This window comes from Pithys albifrons, chromosome 6, assembly GCF_047495875.1.
Source record: "Pithys albifrons albifrons isolate INPA30051 chromosome 6, PitAlb_v1, whole genome shotgun sequence".
NCBI lineage: Eukaryota > Metazoa > Chordata > Aves > Passeriformes > Thamnophilidae > Pithys > Pithys albifrons.
The window spans coordinates 10741756-10762047 of NC_092463.1; the positions used below are offsets into that span (position 1 = coordinate 10741756).

Genomic DNA, 20292 nt, shown 5'->3' on the forward strand with positions numbered 1-20292 from the left:
CATCTGAGTTCTGCTAAAATGGTTTGAGTAGAAAAAGCAGCTTGCTGGGCCCCTGAGGCCTTGATCTCTCAAAACTGCTCATATTGAATCTAATGAAAGAACCACAGAAAGCAAACCCACTCTCTGGCCACTTTTTATTTTCCAGAGCAGACAGCTGTGAGTAACAAAACGCCCACCTGTCTAGTCATAGGCCAAAATCTGTCATACGCCTCATTTCAATGGACCAGGTTACTCTTTATATTGTTTGCAAAAGAACCAAATTCCTCAACATTGGCATTTAGGACACACAATTCTGGAGATAAGCAGGTCAGTTTTGCAGACTGGACCTCATCCCCTCCCCACATCAGGCTGGAGCAGGACATGCTTGTGCCATGGTGACACTTCACCAGTTGACTGTTCAGTGGCAATGCACACCAATCACAGCAGTAACAAGCTCCACAGCTCTAGTCCTGTATGTGGAGCTGCTCAAAACCTCAGGGAAGGGAAAAAAAGCTCCACCAAACCAAAACCCAACTTACGTAGTGAACACCAGTGGAACTTTGTTTAAAAAAAAGTAGCCTGCAAGGATGAGAATGCAGACAGCTGACTTCTGTTTTAAGAAGCTGGCAGCTACACACTGTTGATTACTCAACACCTGCTTCTTGCCCAGGTTTCAAATCTCCACTGATGGAACAGCCTCCAGGCCAAGGCTTTTTTTCTGTTTCATTCAAGGGATTGCCATCGCATCTCCAACTTTGCAGATTTCAGTGAGCTGTGTAAATACTTACTTGGAAATGCAATAAGGGGGTTGAGTCACAAATGAAGATTGACAAAAACCAAATCCTTTATTTCCACAACTGTATAAATGTGCTCCAAGTATGTGTCCAACACAAGTTAGAAAAACGAAATAGAACATGCCAGTTGCAAACTAGATCAGTTCACTGACGTGCTGACTCCTTGGTATTAGGCTTAGTTACACAAGACCAGTCACAGTAAAAAGATACATTTTAGAGTACAAAGAGTAGCAGGATGTTAAGCCATTTCAGCCTGTGCACATACACATCACACTTCTGGCAGAAAATGCAGAGAAGTTTGCATTACTATGCTGGAAGCTATGTTGCATCACTTTAAATGGCATCAATATCGATATCGTCATCTTTACTGTTCGCAGGCTTCACAGTTTCAACTTTAGGTACACTGGCAGTTGTAGAGTACACCACCTGTGGAGACAAAACACTTGCTTTTACTACAGCACCTAGTACCGCTAAAGCACTGGAGTAATTTTAACACCTGTCCATGGCCACAACTCACTCCACATGCCACTTTATAAGGGAGAGCTGTGCATGTGCATCTGCACAAAGCCAGCTCCCATACCCAGGACAGACGTATGCAGTACAGTACTGGGAGAACCACCAATCCATCCACACACAAAACCTGTTCCTGCCACAGCCACCTGGAGTGTAACTAATAGGTTTTATCTAGGCCTAAACTGTGAAGAAAATGGTCAGTTGCTTTTTCATCAGCTTTTGTAACAAACACACCCCCACTAACTCATCTAGAACACAAAGCTTTAAGCATAATACCTTCTGTCAGCCTTCCACTACATGAGCTGTTACTGTGCAAGAGACTACCATTCCAGTGACAGTCTTAGGCTGCCCAGATGCACTTACAGTTATTACAGTGATCTCAGGTAGACAACTGACACTGTGCAGAATGCTTAGACAACAGCCCTAGGAACGGAGTCTTTCTCCAGTTCCTAACATGCACCGTAATACGGCACATAAGCCATTTTGAAGTACACAAGGACAAGGTCATTAAGACTTGAATATGCAGAACAGTACAACCTTGGAGTTGTTAACAGTGAACAAGCCTTTCCTACCTCTATGTTTTCATCTTCATCCTCTTCTTCATTACCGGAAGATTCTTCTTCAGCTTCCTTTAGCCATTTAATAAATGGTTCTGCTTTGACACGGATTTCTTTGGCAAGCTCCTTTGAAACGTATTTCTTTGAGGCCTGAAAGACAAAGACTTCACTTGAACACTGAAGCAGTTTACACCAGACTACACCCAAACGCTGCAAGAGCCTAAGCTGGAACTGACCTCACCCACTGCCTCAAAAGGAGGCATAATCTGTAACACCAGAAAAGAGAAGCCAGAAGCTGTAGGCTAGACAGGTACACTTAGCTGGTACAGTACATTACATACTACCCTTTACCTTTTCTGCCCAGCTAAGGATGACTTCTTCTTCCAGAAGATCTGCATCATACATTTCCTTCAAAATATGTGGTATTTTCGAAATAAGCTGAGACTGATGCATGGCTACCACACACTCAAAGCCATGGAGAAGGTACCTCTGAGCTTTCTTGTTGTTGTGGCAGAACTAGAATTGTGATAAAAGCACAAGTGATTCCATTAGCTTTTTGAATTTTTTGAACCTTGAATTGCAAGGTTTATAACAGTTCATACTATCCCTCCCAGCAGTCCTCCCCAGGTTAAGAAACAGTTAAACACCAGAACACTACAGAAAGTCTTCTTCCCCACAGTACCAAGCAATGACCACAGAAAACTCAGAACAGTTGCCACAGTGAGTGCAGAAGGGATGGCTTACACGAAGGAAGTGACGTCTGTATTTTCTTATTTGTTCACGAATCTTTTCATCAAAAAGGACTTCAGTGAGAACTAGTGGGCCCATAGCCTTTACATCCAGTCTCTCTGCTTCTGCTACAATGTCCTTGTCAGAAGTATCAATGACACCTTCTTCCTTCTTTTTCTACAGTGAAACAGAGAGAGAGAAACACTTTAATGACATTTGAGGTCTGTGTCAATGATCTTTGCACCCTTCTCTTCCCACTGCTGGCAGAAACTGGTTTGGTAGAAGCTTAAGCACCTTGCTTTTAGCTTCCTTACCAACACTTCATACCACTAAAGCTGAGTGGTTACATCAAGTAAACAGCCAGAGAGGAGTTACCTTCACAAAATCAAATAGTATGTTGACTCTCTCCTCCACAGTTCTTTCCAAGTCTTCACTAAGTGTGAGGTTCTTTGCATGGTCACTGATTTCATCCATTCTACGCCTCTGGGCTTCTTCTGTTGTGTCCTCACCCCAGTCATCATCATCCTCCTCCTCCTAAAACACAAAAGCAAAACAAGAGATTCAGTGTTACTGCAGGCTTAGTAAAAGGTGAGGGTAGGAATGATAGAGACTTGTGAGCATTTTTATTAACCTGAAGAATGGTTTACATTAAAATTTGCAAGTCAAAGATCATGGAAAAAACACAAACATAGGAAAATAGTAATGGAAGCTCGACATGGGTTTATAGCCATCTGTACAGTTACCTGAGGTGCAGTTTTACCACTCTACCTAGTACATGAAAGACAACCCAGGTGCCTGAAAAGGAGTGCTAAAGGACATGCGGCTTACACTTAGCAAGGAGCATAAATGCCATTACTGAAGAGCTGATAAAGGTGCTAGAAAAGAGACACAGGGACTCCTTCTACTCCCAACAGTTAAGTTCTGGACATAGTAAGAGCTTTTGCTGCAATGCTGACCAGTAGGGAATGCCAGGGATTTCAGAAGCTTAAATCAGAACAATACACCACACACCCTTATCTCCCCACTTTCCCTTCTACTTACCACAACCTGTGGAGGAGTAATCTCCTCTGGTGGTGGGGGCGGAAGTGTCTCATTGCTGGACACAGAACCATTCTCTTTGTCCTTGCCTTTTCTGTTCTTCTTCTCCTTTTCTTTCTTTCCTGTACCAGTGTCACCACTTTCTGCAAGTGAATTTTAATGTTTTGTTCTATGAACTAGGGTAAGCTACAAAGATCCTGCACCTCTGCCAAATCCCCACATGGGTTTGGATGCTTTCATGAGCAGCAAGTTCTGTGCAGTCCCCATCCCCAAATGCATTCAGGGCAGATGTACATCCAGCAGAGAAACCCCTGGTTCCAGTCAAAGTCTTGCTTATCAGCAACACTGTCCAAGTCTATATAACAGGGGACCTCACAGAGCAGAGACCCCTGGAATAGGTTAGACTTTTCTATTCTAGCAAGCTTAAATTGCAGCAGGCAACTAGATGCTTACTACAGAGTGTTGCTTGCACAGAATATTACTGTTTTTACTTCCTACTCTTCCACCTCTCACTGACTAAAGGGAACAACTGCAATGAGAGCTACTGCCTACTACTTTTCCTCTTCTTAAGTTTAGTCCTGCACAGGCAAATCCAGCTCTTCCCAAAGACCTCTACTTGGGAAGGACACAGGATGAGGAAGAGACTGGGAACAGAGCTACTTCATCCTGATCCCCAGACATACTCTAGGAGTATGCTGGAGCCTTTTTACACTTTAATTAGATGTCAGCTATTGGTTTGTCTAATTCATTAACTGCACACATACAGAAGTTCTCTTTATCCTCAGCAAGTAAGAAAAGGCACTTACCAGGTGGGTTTTTGAGAATGAACGTGCAGAGTTTATGGTTTGTGTCAAGCATGCCTCGATAGCCACAGGCTTTGCAAGAGTTACCTATAGTTTGTTTCTTAGGATTGACATGCTGCAAGAGAGAACAATCTTCAATTACTATCCCACTTAAAGAACAATTATTCATTAAAGCCTAAACCTGCTGTTTACACTATCATCTCCACAGGACTGAGACAAAGGACATTTGGAAGTTGCAATTTAGCTCAGCAGTTTTGAACTATTACAGACATAAACTTTCCTAAAGGGTGCAAGCACATGTACTGTTGTTTCTTTTGACATTCAAGTAATCTTTTAACTTTACGTCACTTCCACAAACATGTAATGAGATGCTTCCATAGTGCCACCATTAATACAGAGAGGGAACACTCACCAGATCAGTTTCAGGATTCTCACACTCAGGACAGAGAACAAATTTTTTAATGAATCCATCCAACATGTCTTGCAGCTTATTCGCCTCATGAGATCCATTGACAATGTAACGGTCATTCTTAACATCAAACTGGGTCTGTGCTCCCAGCTCACAACCAAAAAATTTGGTAGGATCTGTAAAGAAAGCATAGCGAACACCTCCCTCGTATCTTACGTGTGATTTTTAACAGCAAGTAAATTTGCTATTGTTTCTTTCTGTTCACTATTTCCTCCTGAGATAATCACATTTCTTTATGACAAATGTTCAAAGAATGGTATTAATGCTTTACTAGCTATGTAACAGTACCACTTCAAACATTAAAAGCATTAAAAAATGCTGAGTCACTCCACACTACTTACACGTTGGAGGCCGATTAAGCGCCTTTGCAACGTCAACCATGTTGACTATAACCGTCTTTATTCCATTTCCTTTGCCCTCCACCTAAAGAAAACAGAGAGTGTTTTAAGTCAAGTGACTGTAACAGCCAACTCCAGTGTGTATTCCCAATTTAACAACACCCGAATTTGTGTCTTCTTAGTCTGGACAGAAAGGAGTAGACACCCTGCCCACCTTCTGAGTGGCCAAACATTATTATAACCTCACCCCTCTTTCTCCTATTGGGGGAGCAAGTGGAGTGAAACACTCCCTGCTTACCAGTAATGCTTAGGAGATTAGTTACCTTGGCAATCAGACGGGGCATTTTGTAGCGATAGAACTGATCTGAAACACTGCGGTTGACGTTGACAGACATTTTGCCTTATTAGTAGCTTTATCAATAAGATGAAGAGATCTTTGATTGCAGTTTTTTGGTATCTTCTGTCTGGAGAAGACGGGATGACATAAACGACTGCAAGAGTTCTCGGTCTCTGACATGAAAAAATTTTCGCCACTGAGGCTGTAAGGTTCTTGCTTGTACGCTATGTGTCCCCAATACAGGTACCAGTGGCTGCGCAACAGCTCTGCAGGGGTTATAAACAGAACAAAAATTCATTATACCTTCATGTCCATCAATCCAGTCTTCCCACAAAGCTATATAAGGGATTATATTTGGGGTGGAGCATTCTTTATGCTCTTTCTTCAACCTATGGAACTGAGACTAGCAGCCTTGGATTGCACTCCTAAGGAACTTTTCCTTAACTTTACTACAAAGCTTTCCATCCTCTCCTACTATCCAAAAACTACTTAAGAGCTTAAGACTATTCTCTGTACAATTAACTCCTGAAGGAGTTCTGGAATCAGTAAGGAAGGGCACACTGCTTCATTTATTATGGAGACCAACTACTCTTGCACCATAAGGGTCACGTGGTATGTTTCAGACTGCAGGGCAGAGGAAATCGGGAGAAAGATCTGGAAATCACTTTCAAATTCCACAGTATAGCTTCAACCTATCGCACAAGCTGAAATCTATAAAAATGTTGAGAAATATGAGTAAGATGAAGCAGCAGCAATCTGTAGCCCAATAGTTTTTTCATGTCTTACCAGTTTTGGGATTGGAGTGGAAAAGAGCAGAAAACTACGCAATTCTCCCTCTCAGTTATGGATTCTCATAACAGTTTCTGTTGAGTTCTGACTTAACAATAAGCTTGATAAAGTCTGATAGAAGTTGCTTCACTGTAGAAAGCCTAGCAATGCAGAGGTACAAAGCAGTGCAGCAGCTTTTCCAGTTGATTTTTTTTCTTGGGAAAGGGGGAGGAAGGGGGAGGAGGAATGAATCCTATTATTAACGTTGCCTTAAGCAGCATTTACATATTTAAATTAACATGTGCCCCTATAATCAGATCTAAGGGAACTTAAACCACAACTGGTTGACTACACAAGCAAGCTTGACTACAGAGCATGGCTATTCTGACACGTCATCGTGTTGTTACCATTAATGGCAGAAGCGCTGACACATTGAAACAGCCTTCTCAGTATTTATGCGTAAGAACCCAGCTATGATGCAACATGATCCGAGTCCCTCCAGTCAGGCTTACAACTTCTTTACTGAGAAGCGGATAGATTTCTATACACCTTAATGTTCTACATTAGCCCAGACGCAATTTTACCCTTCCTCAGCAAAAAGTACACCGCGGACTCCGTTTCGAACACATTTCTTTCCCCAGGGATGTCTGAAAAGAGCCACCGCGCAGTCTGACCACGCATTCGCAGAAGCAGCTATGTCGGTGACTGAGCTCCCAGAACGAGCGCGGCACTTCCCCTCCCCTTCCAGACCACAGCTTTTGTTTGCCGCAGACTGAAGCTCCCTCTCCTGGTCCCTGGGACACCTCATCCCAAGCACCACCCCCCCATACGCCGCGCACGGAGGAAAGAGCGGGAAGGCAGAACCCACTCCCTGCCGCACAGCGCTGCGTCCCCGCCCCGCTCGTGATGAGTCATAAATGCAGCAATTAAGCACTGAGTCAGCGCTGGGAGCCATTGGGGGGGGGTGGGAGTATGTGCGTGGGGGTGTCACCCCGGGCCGCGCAGGCGCCGAACAGCCGAGCCCCCCCTGCCCCTCCCGGGCCGACCCCCGAGGGTCCCCCCGGGGCGAGCCCCCCCCCCCGCGCGGGGCGGGAACTGCGCCACTGCCCCCCCCTCTCCCCCCCCCCGCACAGCGCGGGAGGCGCGGCCCCGCCGCCGCCATCTTGTCTCGTCGCATGGCGGCGGCACGGAAATAAATAATAATTTAAAATAAAACAAGCAAAACCTGAATAACTTTCACAACACCCCCGCTGCCCCCTCTAAAAAAAAAAAAACAAACCAAAACCCAGTAACTGAAGCTCTAGAGCTTTTAGGTGTGGGCTGGGGTTTTTTTTTGTTTTATGGGGGTTTTTTTATTGTTTCCTCCAACGCTGTTTCTCTCCCCCCCTCCCGTCAAGGTCCCGGACGCGTCGTTACACAAAATGCTCTCCCATCACCCACCGTTTACCGACAGCCCGAGGCCCCAGCCCGGCCCAAAGACCTCCCACCACCACCACCTCACCCCGCTGCCGTCGTCCGCCCTACCCCAGTGCTAACACTCACCGTTTTCGTCCAATAAAGACATAAACCCAACGCTGCTCGCCCCGGGCTGCGACGAAGCCGATTGTGCGAGGAGAACAGGGCCGAGGAGGCGCTTATATCCAGACGAAGGGAGACGGAGGCGGACGCCGCAGCCTCCGGGTCCCGGCGTCCTGGGGCTGGCGGTATCAGCAGCGAGAGCGGCGCCGGGCAATCTGCGGGCAAGACACAATCAGGGGCATCGTTAGCGACGGCACCTGTGAGGGAGAGGGAGGAGGAGGGGGGAGAAGAGGGAAGGGGGAGAGGGAGAGGCGGCGGGCGGCGCGCAGCTGAGGCAGGAGGGGGCGGCGGACGGGACCCGGCAATGGCTGCCCCGTACTCACCTCTAGAATGTTCTCGCTCCGACTGAACAACGCCAGAGCTGGGATCAATCAGCCAGCGGCGCGCCCCGCCCCCCGGCGCCACCATTGGCTCGCCTCTCGCCTCGGAGCGCAGCTATTGGCTGGGACCTCGCCGCTCCCATCTTCTATTGGCGGAGATCGCTATCAATCAAGGCAGCCCTGGCTTCACCTCCCGCCCCCTCCGCGCTCCCCCCTGCCAGTGCCCCAAAGGACATCGCGTCTACCGCGGCCGATCTCGCGAGAGCGCCCTGGCCGGGGCGGGGCGGGCCCTGCGCGGGCTGTCAGGGCGCGGGGCCACTGCGGGGAATGAGGGGGCTCCGGGGGCTCAGAGGGGCTGAGGGAGCCCAGGGGGCTCCAGGGTGCTGAGGCTTCCTCCAGCCCCACCGCACTGCCCCATGAGCCGAGAGACTTCCCGGCCTCGGCCGCCCGTCAGAGCTGCTCTCCCTGCCGGAGATGCGACCGACTGCCTGCAGGGCAGTGACCGAATGCTTTGACATCACTGTAACTATATTACAAATGATGAAAAGCAATTGAATTGTTGAATAAGTGGCGTTTTTCCTGTGCATCCGGCTTTCAGGGTGCGGGAAGGACCCTGTTATTTAACTTCGGTGTCATAAAGACTCAGCGATGGGTGGCTCTGTGTGCCTGGGCTGCCTCAGAAAGGATGACACAATTGTCATATGCCCGTACTCTATTCTTAATACAAAGTATTGCTAGCCCTGCGTAGCTGAATTGGGACACTGAGTGAAATGCGTATTTGGATTTATATTCACATAAAAAGCAGAAAACTTAGGTCCTTTGATTCCGGTTATCCTTTCCCATCTTCCATCTTCACTCTTGCAGTATCACAGGAGCAACATATTTGGGGTATTTTAGAATGTCAATAACATTCAAGTAGCAAAGAACTTTTTTCTGATGAATTGAGTGGTGAACCAGCTCTCTTACTTCTGTAAACACTCCCCAGCAGAACTGTTCCTCTTACTGAATAATGTAAATCTTGATGGCTCTGTGGGTGTAGAGGGGAAAAGAGAGGGGGCGACAATAAAACTAGTAGTGATATTACATAATGTTATACACTAAATCTTCTCCTGCCTGAAGTTAGTTTTGAAGCACAGGTTTCCTGGCTGAGTTTGATATCACATTGCCATGGTAAAAGGAAACATCCCTCCTGTTCAAGTTAATTGTGAATGTTTTTGTTCTGATAGGCAAAAAAACTGCATTCAGATATGAAGGTGACTGATAAATAGAAATCACAGAAGCTGGGCTATCATTCTGGATGCTTCCAGTAGCATCAATAATACAAGATCTTGTTCTTTCAGCTGGATCAACGGGAGATAAATGCACACATCTCAGTGCTTTCTAGCAAGACCTTCCTACGTGATGGCAGCTGCTTCCCTACCTATCTCCTTTCATGGAATATATTCGGAATAGCTGGCCTTTGTAGCCAGGGCACCGTCCTGTAAAGCATCATACAGTGGTTTGGTTTGAAAGAGACCTTAAGGATCATCTTGTTCCATCCGCCCTCCTTAGGCAGGGACACCTTCTACTAGGCCAGGTTGCTTAAAGCCCCATCCAGCCTGGCCTTGAACACTTCCAGGGATGGAGAGTCCATCATGCGAGTTTGTCTTGGACTTCACTATCTGCATTGGGAAAAGTTAGAAAATTCTTCAGGATATGTTATTTATCTTCTTGATAAATACACAGCAACAATTTTTTGAAACATGAGAGAGTGTGTTAGGGCAAAATATTGAAGCATCTCCGAAATATTACCACAAGGAGGAAAAAAGTAATAAAAAGTGGGAGGCAAGAAAAGCACAGCAGGAAATCCTTTGCTGTGAAAATATGCAGCACATATAACTTGTTAAATGCCTCCTATCTGGCTTTGGCTCCATTTTACAACACCTAGGGGGGTAATAAATTATGAGTGTTCAAGCATACTGCTGCCAACACCACTTTTAGTGAGCTGCTAACAGGAAAAGAGACCCTGGTTTTGGTGCTATTTTACATAATGAATAAGTCTGAACAGTTAGCATTAATAGCATAAAGATTTTTATATATATATGGTATATAAATTGACATAATTAAGAAGTTACCTCTTAAGGTGGTGTTTCTTCTGCAAAAAGCAGGCCCCACCCAGGTGAAGTCACATGACATTCTCCTGGATATACAAACCAGAATAAAGTTGTGGATTATTGACTTCTTAATGCCTAGTTGTTGATGTTTTTTTCTCAGCAGAAAATTCATCCATATTAAATATCAGTTCCCAACTATTTTTACTGAATCTAAATATTTACTAAATTTTAATATTTAATGGCTTGGACAAGACAGAAAACTCTTTTTCCTCCTCCCACTTTAAAATATTATGGTTTCATGAATCCTGAAGTTTGTAGTTTACATTGCTTGCGTGGTCTTCAAAATACAGAATGGTTGTGTGCTTTGCATTTGATTGGTAGAAAACAAACAGGTTTTATATATATTTTGTAGATATGATGTTTTAAATGGCATTATTAAGTCAGTTTTTGCAAGTAGCTCCATGTCAGAGAATAGAAATTTTTCCACAGTGGAACTTAGGGTACATTTCTTATCACAGAAATGCTTTATTATTGCTCAGTTCAGCCTTGAACAATCCAAGTTTGTTCTATGTTGCCTTAGCCAGCTTTTATTAGAAATAACAAAGAATCAATACCTGCAACAATGCAGCAAACCCAAAATTCTATCGAAAATGTATTTGAAATGCTCAAAAATTGGTGTTGTAATCATGTGTCTTTATGTCTCTGATTGGCAACTTTGTGTCCCATCTGTGGTTTATTCAGCGGGTTTGTCCTCTATCAGTGGCGTGGCTGGCTAAGTCAATACATATTTAGTAACCTTGGCCTTGCAGCATGTTTTGTCTCTGCTGTGAGCTGTAGGTGTTATCTCCCAGTGGCTGGTTCAGAGTTCTTACTTTGCCCAGCACAGGCAGGAACCCTTAGCACTGGAGTAAGGGATTCCTTGTTGTGCCATCTTCACTGCTTTGGCTCCAATTTCAGTAATTTCAGAAGATGGAAGGAGGGTCAAGATTATCTATAGTTACATGGAATAGCAATACCTTCCTTATTTCTATCTTGGAAATGTGTGGAGAAAGTTTAATTATTTACATGCCAGGTTGAAATATGCAACCTTTGGGGAAGGGTGGGTCCAAAATCCATTGGCATTGACACCAGACATTGATCAGTCACAAGGGCGGAGGTTAATTCTGATTCTACTGTTCAGGAGCTCCACAGTCACTGCTGTTTGGCACCTCACTGGCCATCTTGGGGAGACTCATTTTATGAAATGCTTTCCTTTCCATGCTCTGTAACACCCTAATTCTTGTTAGGTATTAGTACTAATTCAGGAATTAGGTAACAGAGGAAAAAAAGAGCAAGTGTATATTAGATACACATGTAACAATTATTTATGGTAGTTGTTTTTGTTGCTTTTATTGCTATGCAAAATGCTAAAATCTACCAGCTAGTATTTGGGTCTGGGCCCTGAAAGGGCTCAGTGTCAGCTGACAGCACAAGGCAAGCTCTGCCCCAAGTCTGTTGTTGTCATCTCAATAGACACAGTGAGCTTCCCTCTGCCCTCTCTCCTTCTCTTCCAGTGGATGTCTGCCTGTGTAAGGGAGTCACCTCAGCGAGGACAGGCAAACAGCTTCTCTGCAGAATATAAATGAGTATTTCATAGCAGTGAAGTCCCTGCCTTGGAGACCTGTCTTTTCTGTGTCTCAGCAGTAGGTGGAAGTGCTGCTGATAGGGATCAGGGGAGCCAGGTTTGCTCAGTTTGTCCAGATAGCAGCTTTGGCTGTGGGCCTAACTGGCAACCAACAGCATTATGCAGCACTTGCATGCTTGTGGTTGGCAAATCTGCCTGCTACATTTATATGGTTGCTGAAAGAAGTAGATGTGGAAGATAAGGAGTCCCCGGGAATATAGCTTCCAGCTGAGAGCATGCTGTCAAAGCTCCCTGCCTCTTCATTACGCTCATTAGTAACTGCTGCATTTACATTTACCTGCTACTTGTCTTAGCCAGGCTTCAGACATCAAAATCTGCCTGTGCATTAAGTTAAATCTCTTGTCCAGTATAATTTCAGCATTTACACTTCTATTTCCATTTCATTTAATTAAAGAGATTGCTTAGGTTCTCTGTCATGTGCTTTGCCAACACCTCCACAGATTAATCCTCTTTCATCCTTTTTCTTTAGCTTCTGATGGTCTGGCAACCAGTGCTGATATTATCAGTATTGATTTCCCAGCAGATGATAACTCTAAGTAGTAAAAAAGGAGTAATGAGTGCTTAGAGTTACCTATTGACTTTCTACTTTTCCTAAGAGGAAGATGTGGTAGCCTCTCATACTGAGAGCCTGTCTCCAAACTTCCTCCCAGTCTGGGGAGACCTTGGAGATCTTAAGTGCTCTTTAAACTCTTCTCCTGTGAGCAGAAATGTGGCTGCTGAGCTTGTTTCTGGGGGTCTGCACTGCTGGTTGCAGCATGTTTGACTCATCTGTTCTGCTGTTTTGAGCATGGAGGAGTTCCTTTGCTTTAGAGCAATATGGGCATTGCTGGGACAGCTGCGGTTTGGAGGCAGTACTGAGGCCCGGCCAGGGATTACATTTGTGCTTCTACTGGCAGCTCTAGAAGAGGAGAAGGTATCCTTGATGCTTGTGCTGAAAGCAAAGGAAAAGTCAATTTTAAAGGCAAAGGAAAATCTTCATGTTCTCCAGAGCAAAACCTTTGAAGGCACTGCTTGCCTGGAAGGGCAGGGCTGTGCTTTTGGAAACAGACACACGACAGAAAACACTTTTTTTCCCTCCAAAGTCTGATTTTAAATCCCTAAAGAGTTGCCTCTCCTGCAACATTGAAGGTATTTTTCAGGCAACTACAGGTTTTGTAGTGGATAATGTTGAATTTGTACATCATGGTTGAGAATTTGCTGCTTGTTTGCTGTATTTTGCCATCAGCCTGAGTACAGCTGGTGCAAGCTTCTTAATAAAAACACAGGGATTACCTTTTGTAATGAAGCAAATAATACATGACTGGGATGCAGTGCCAAAGTCTTTGAATGCTCTAGTGATTTGCAGCTCAAATATTTATATTGCTAAAGTAAATTATTTACCAAACTGCAAAACAAAGTGGGGCAGGGGGAAGCGTACTTAAAATATGAAAATAGAGGCAGAAACTGTCCTGTGGTTTGCCCATGCCAAGTGTTATATATGCTTAGGGTATTACATAGACTAGTAACAATATTAAAATAGCTGATAACACACATGGTTTCCATGAGAGGGGTAATAAATCAAGTCTGGTTTTGACCTATGTGGATTCTTTGATGACTAATAAAAACTGACTTGAAGCACTAATAATGTCTCACTCTAGCTGTGAATGTTGCTGTATTTGGAATTATCTAGTGGGTTCAGGAACAGGTAAATGGGGCTGAAGAGGCAGGCAGGTGCATGCACACACACAAACACACACACCACCATTGCATAAATCTTACTTGTTTAAGAAATGAGGCTAAAATATCCTTGAATATGAATCCAGGTGTTGACTGTAAAGTTTAGCATGATTTTATTAACTTAATGTAGACTTTCGTTTTTGAGAACAACCCAGGAGATGTTGTAGGCAGAACTTTTCTGACAAGGTTTTTACAGCCTTGAACTGTTTCCAGAACAGTTTTTCAAAAGTCATAAGACACACAGTTGGGCCAATGAAGGCTCAAAGGCATAATGTACACTGAATTTCCCCTTGAAGCTCAAGGGTGTTATTTGAAGAAAAAAAAATCTTATCCACATTGATTGTTTCAGAACTTTTTATTTGAGAGAGTCTTAGGAAACAAGCTTTCCTGAAACAAGCCTTTTAATAAAGTTGAAGTGGTCTAAAAGACATGCTAATGATGAAATGCTTTGTGGCTGCCATGCTCGTCTAGGAAAGTGTGGCACCAACAACTGAATTACATTATGCGGTAGCTGTGAACATTTTGACACTTGTAATTCTTTCGGAACATGATTTTACAATTCCAAAATGATTGTGTGCATGTAAGTGAGATCACTTGTACAAAGCATTATTCAGCACTTGGGAGTCTAATTTATGTTCATTTCACCAGCGTCCTTAACATGCCTTTTTCTTAAGCCTTATTTGCACAAGTAATTTCAAATACAGTAGCATTTTTGCTTCAGTGCCTGATGTAGTCGTGGGGCATCTGAATAACTTGTGGCTGTACAGTTCTCCATGGATTTTATGTCTGGTATGTCTTCTCTGAAGGAAAGAACACTTCTTAAAGGACTTCTTAAAGTTCCTCATAAGCACTCCACCCTCTAAAAGATGAGATACTCAAAGAATACTCGGTTGTTTTCAGTGTTGTTTTGCTGGACCTCACCCACAGTTTGTTTTTAATCATTCTCATAAATGATTTACTGTTCCCTTTCTATCATGTTACTTTTTCATTGTTGCCTCCAGCAGGCAAAAAGCTTTCAAAGAGTTCTTTAGGGCTTAATGTATTGTTTGTCCTAGATATTTGGCATGACTTATTCAGAAATGTGTAATAAATATACAGCTCCTCTCATTTCTGATTGTTTGCACATTTGACAGATAAATGGATGACCTGGTGATGGATGAATTCTCTGTTCTAGATGAAGTTAGGGAGGGTGCGTAGGTGGGGATGGGATCTAGAAGGTCATATGTAAATGCATGTCAGCTCATTCAGATCCATGGAGATGCAGCATTTTATACCGGTGGATAATGTGCTGATTTAACTCAGAGACTTTACTTCTGAGGCATCTTTCCTGGTAGTGGTGTTTGCACTTATTGCAGCCATATAGATATAATACCTCTCTCTTCAAAGATGTATGCTTATAAATGGTTATTTTTAATTTGCAGATATCCAGTTCTTTTGATCAGTTGCACCTACTGTGGCTAAAGAAAGCCCTTATTTTACCTGCTGCTTTTTTTTTCCTGGTGCACTGAGACAAGGAGTTCTGTGACAGAGGGTTTTGATAGTTTAGTCTGTCTGCTGTGAGGGTAAGTCTCTGTGTGAGTCTATGTGCTCTGAAGGTTGTTTACTAGTACATGCTAGAAAAAACCTTCTTTTTATTTTATTAGTAATGAATTGTGAGTCTCAGTGCCATTGCTGCTCCCACAGAGACTTACAGTGAATAGCTGAGTCATGCAGAGGAAGCCTGAAATTTCTCCTCTCACAAATGCCAGGGAGTCCCACTGCTTCATCTGCAGAGAGTCCTGAGCTGCTGCATTCTGCACTCTGAAACACATTCAGGTGGGCAGGAGGGTGAATGACTTGGCCCCTGCCCCTTGTCCAGCACTGTGCTAGTTCTGGTACACAGGAGGCATATGCTGTGGTGTGTGCAGGCAGATTGCTCACAGCTTACTCTGTTCCTGGAGCAGCAGGGAAGCAGGCAAAGTAATGGTGAGCTGCCAAGTACCAGCCTTCTAGCTAGGTTGCTTAAGAGTCAGCACAAACCTCCTTATCCCCTGCTATGGGGTAAACCACTCAGGTCGTCTCTTACTCTAGCAAAAGTCTTAAAGAGGCAGCTCTGTAGCTTACTTTGGGTTGTGGCAGATTTGCCTGATTTTGCATGTTTAGCTATTGTGCTCCAGGTCTGCAAATAGTTCTGTGTTTGCCACAGTGATTCCAACCTATGCATATCTGCTGAGACCTCTGGAAGACGTGGTCAGTGTTGGGGAGGTCTGTCTCCCTCCATCTGTGAACTCTACACAGGACTATTGCACAAGAGGCTGTGTAATGTATTCTTCTAAAACACCTGCTAATGAGAACACGTGAATCAAAGGAGAACTACTAGTCATGGGTTTCCACAGTGGTCTCTTTCATAGGGCGATAATTAACGACTGCTTCTCAACAAATAAATAAAAACATCTGATAAAACAAAATCAAATTCTTAAGCCTTTACTCAGGACCAGCTAAGCTTCAGCCATTTGCTCTGACCACTTTTGAAAGCTTGGCATGCATTGCTTGTATGGCAGAGCTGTGCCAGAGCTGTAAAAGCCGTATATGTCTTAACTCTTGTTCTGTGTTTTTTATCTTCTCCATTTCTCACTTACACTGACTGTTTTTAAAGGTTTTTAGAGGGTCTGTCACTGTGCTTTCCATGCTGTTAAGGCGTGGACTGACATTATTCTGTTCTTAAATCCTGCTTTGAAAATCTCTTCATAATATGCCCCAGAAGAAACTCCTGATTTGTTTATTTTGATTTGTCCTTTGGCTGTGTCTGGATGCCCGGTCATGGGCCAGGATCAAACTGGTTGAGTGCCAACACAGGCATTTGCAGTTCCTTGTGACTTCAGTTCATTTTGGCCATGTCTCTGCAGCATTTCCCAGAGCCAGTCATCTGAGCTTCAGCTGACCGGGGTGCAAGTTGAACTCTGACTTGCCTGGCTGAGCCTGCCAAGAAAAGCATTAGCTAAGCAGAAACTGTGTAGCTAGGGGCAGAGGTGAGCCTGCATTAAGTATCAACATCTTGATACAGAAAGGATGCAGCTACAATCAAAACAGGGCAAAGGGGACTGGGTAGACAGACAGCCGCCTGAGGTGACCCAGCAGTGCACACCAGGCTGCTTGCTGCATAAGGTCTCTTTGTCTCCCTGTATTATGCCTACCTATTTTGAGTGAGATGCAGAACAAATGCAAGAAATCCAGCTATATGGCCTTGATGACATTTTTGCTGTTTCTTGGCATTGCTTTGTTGTGCTTAGAAAGACCTTGAATAGGTTGGACCATAGTGTGCATCTCATCCACAGCCAAACAGAGATATTTGTGCAGCTGTCTTGCAGTTCCTTTCTCCTAATGTGTAGGCTATGGGATATAGAGGGTATCTGACTGCTGGGGCACTTTTCGACCAAGGGAATCACAGCTAAGACACAGGATACAGAGATTCAAGTTCATCCTGTGTGTTTGGGCAATAGGGAAGCAAAGGTGGGGAGTAGACCCTTAACCACCACCTACCCCTTTATCACTCAATGTTGTCTGCCTGATCCCATGTCATACAGCATGTGCATGACAGTATTTGTATTGCTTCCCTGTTCCCATTTAGATTAGAGCCTGACCAGTGTGATCTGTGTTTCCAGACCTTAGTTTGAACACAGCTAATGCAAGTCTTGCTCTGGTGGAAGCCCAGCTGTGTCCCTGAGTACCTTTCATAGAGACAGGTCAGTGTTTCTTATCAGTTTTAGAGAAATAATCTTATCAGAGTTCTTGTACTTCACCTGGATATGCACAGGTCCTTTCTGTTCTGAAGAGGCTTTACCGCTTTGATTAATTCGGTCTATACAATTACTCCTGCCATAGGCTATAGATAAGGTGATAAAACGGAGTTCACTTCCAGTTATCACTGGTTTTCTTTTCAGACTGTCTTTCATATCTATTTCTGCACTGGCAAAATGGTCAGACTCTAGACCTTGAAGCTATAACTGAACATCAGAGATACCAGGTCTGTGCTTCCCTGAATTTTGGCAGTATTCAAAAGTTTGGATTTACAACTTGACCTCCCTATCTACCAAATGCCTGTGCAAAATAGATGGCATGCCCTGATTCTGGATTCAGCTTGGCACTGCTTGTTGGGGCTGTTCTGTGGGAAGAGTGCAGTACGTTCATGTCCAGCCAGGAGACATACAGGGTGCTGTCCTGAGATAGTACCGTCCTGTAGCAGTCCTGGCTGCTGCTAGTGAGAGGCTATTCTAGAAATATAAATACTTACTTCTTTTAATTGATGGCTGTTCTAGTGTCCACCAGTGGCAACACCTGAGCCCATTGGCATGACAGCAGCTTTGGTCACTTTTGGAAATTTGGGACTATGTGGGTTCAAAACTGCTCCCTTTACATGGGAGGACAGAGACAAGCCCCATGTCTGAGCTCCAATCCAGTGTCTTGCTTGAATCTTTCTTATTTCCCATTAACTGTGGAGCTTTAAAAGTTAAACAGCGAGACTCTTTGGACTCCTTTCTTTGTTACTCTCATGTTTGTTCTCATTCTGACTCCCTAAGGGGAAAATCAAATGTCATTTGCAGTTCACTGCTGTGTATTACATTTATTGTCCTGTCTTGCTCTCTTTCAGAGCATGAACCCAACCAACCGACTCCTTATCAGCTTGACAGGTTGTGACTGTTGTCCTGGTGCCCGGTGTAGTTGCACTATCATCATGAACAGAAGGCAGGGAAAGAGATGCCTCAACCTGCGGGTGTAGCTGTGCATGCACATGATATGCCAGGAAGTTGCTGGGATACATAAAGATAAGATCCCAGGCTTGGGCTACGTATGTGAAAGATGAGGCAAAAACAAAACAGAGAAGCATGCAAAGTTAATAGCTATAAGAGAAGAAATGGGAGTGTGTGTAGGAGTTGCAAATGTTCTGCTCTTCTCAGCATCTGATCTGTGTACTCGTAATTTAGTGCATTTGTATTTGAGAGATGCTTGCTCGCCAGCCTGCTGTCTTTTACTACCCACCCTTTTCTCCCATTTCTAACTTAGGTTTATGGACATGAGAGAGAATGGTATTAGTAACACTTCTGAGTCACGTTTTCCATCCAGACACACCATGCTTAACCCATTCATACGCATGTCCCTGTACAACATCAACTCTGGTTCACTAATTCCTCCTGTAAATTGATTAGACTGATTTGTGGTGCCCTGACACAGATTATCTCCTATGTGCTAACAGAAAACCCTGCTTTGAGCAGCATATGATCCAAGTGGATGCCAAGAACAACAGATGGAAAGAGATGGGTAAGGGAGCACAAAGAAATAGTGAGACACCATTACTCAGCACAGAGGCAACGGTGTCAGCACACCAGCTGCCTAATGCTTGGGACAGCTTTTGCAGGCTACATGATCTGTTCTTATTTTAGTGTTGGCTGGTTCACATAAATATCACCAGCTTTCAGCCACTGAAGAAAATGTGGGATGTGGTAAGCTAGATAAAACCAGTCCCTGGCTTTACAGGCTATATGTCAGTTAGGGGATAAGAACGTATTCAGGTCTTGTACATGTAAAAGGCTTGTAAGAAACCTGCCAGTGTCTGTGCTGAGCAGGGTCAGGTTTAACCTGCTGGGGTAAAAGTGGGGCACAGCCCAGAAACCTGTGTTCCTCATGTGTGGTGGCGTGGTGGTATAGCCATGGTTGCTATGGGGAGGGAGTGTCTGGTTAATTCCCAACCCAGGTAATCTTCCATGGCTAATTGAGAGTTGAATACATTTGGTTTACTGCAAAAGCTGGCCTTTCTGAACACTCATTGCCAAGTATAACCCCACAGACATCAACTGAGTCCTATACTAGACCCAAAATCATGGGGTGATACGTCTGATCTGCTGCCTGTCTTGTTTTGCTTGTATATCTGCCCTTAGCATTGCCCTTGCCCAAGTTTGCTTATCTGTGACCTCCAGAGGTCTTACAGCAGATAAGATCCTCTGCTAGACCTGCCAGCTCTCTGCTTACATCTGTGTTTCTCTAAACAACCCGCGTGGGGGGGATTTCTGCAGGACACATTGTGGACAGGAGCTGATGCAGCAGATCTGTCTCCTCCGTGGCAATGCTTCAGGGGAGGCTGTGTTTTAGGGGTGGTCAGTAGGGAGAACAGATAGGCCTGTGAACAACATGAGTCAGACCCTGTGCCAGGGCTCCTAGTGGGATGTGCTGTATCTCCTGAATGAAGGATCAGAGCTCTGATGTCTAATGAGGAGAGGTTTAAAGATGTTGTGGGATGGTGCTGCTGTCATGTAAAATTCATGGTACTGGCAGGCTATTTTAAATAAAACATTACCCTCTCTGAAAAAGACACGAAGTCTTAATTTCACACTTGCAAAAAAAAAATATTCAAAGAATGAGTCTGATGTGATCTAGAATTTGCTCTCCCAGCAACTTTGCACTGGAATGACACAAGCATGTTCCCATGAGCAAGCGTAGCAGAGAGGAGAACATCACATTCATGAGAGGAGGTGAGGACTGGTGCTTTCTATTGAACAGGAACAGAGGAGTTGCATTTCTCACCTCTGCAACAGCTTCAGCCTC

General features: G+C 44.2%; 1 protein-coding gene and 1 non-coding gene across 2 annotated transcripts; both read right to left on the reverse strand.

Moving 5' to 3' along the window:
• Nucleotides 1-799: 799 nt before the first annotated feature.
• On the reverse strand, nt 800-8304 carry EIF5 (eukaryotic translation initiation factor 5). Its single transcript, XM_071557455.1, has 12 exons — nt 8227-8304; nt 7868-8058; nt 5544-5823; nt 5224-5305; nt 4826-4998; nt 4417-4528; nt 3614-3753; nt 2948-3106; nt 2588-2749; nt 2195-2359; nt 1859-1993; nt 800-1199 (listed from the first exon to the last, which is right to left on the reverse strand). Exons 3-12 carry the CDS (start codon nt 5613-5615, stop codon nt 1107-1109), a joined length of 1293 nt encoding a protein of 430 aa, XP_071413556.1. The 5' UTR covers nt 5616-5823; nt 7868-8058; nt 8227-8304; the 3' UTR covers nt 800-1106.
• LOC139673774 (small nucleolar RNA SNORA28) lies at nt 3955-4078 on the reverse strand. The gene has a single exon (XR_011698200.1). It is a non-coding gene; the product is annotated as a small nucleolar RNA SNORA28 (small nucleolar RNA).
• Nucleotides 8305-20292: the final 11988 nt, after the last annotated feature.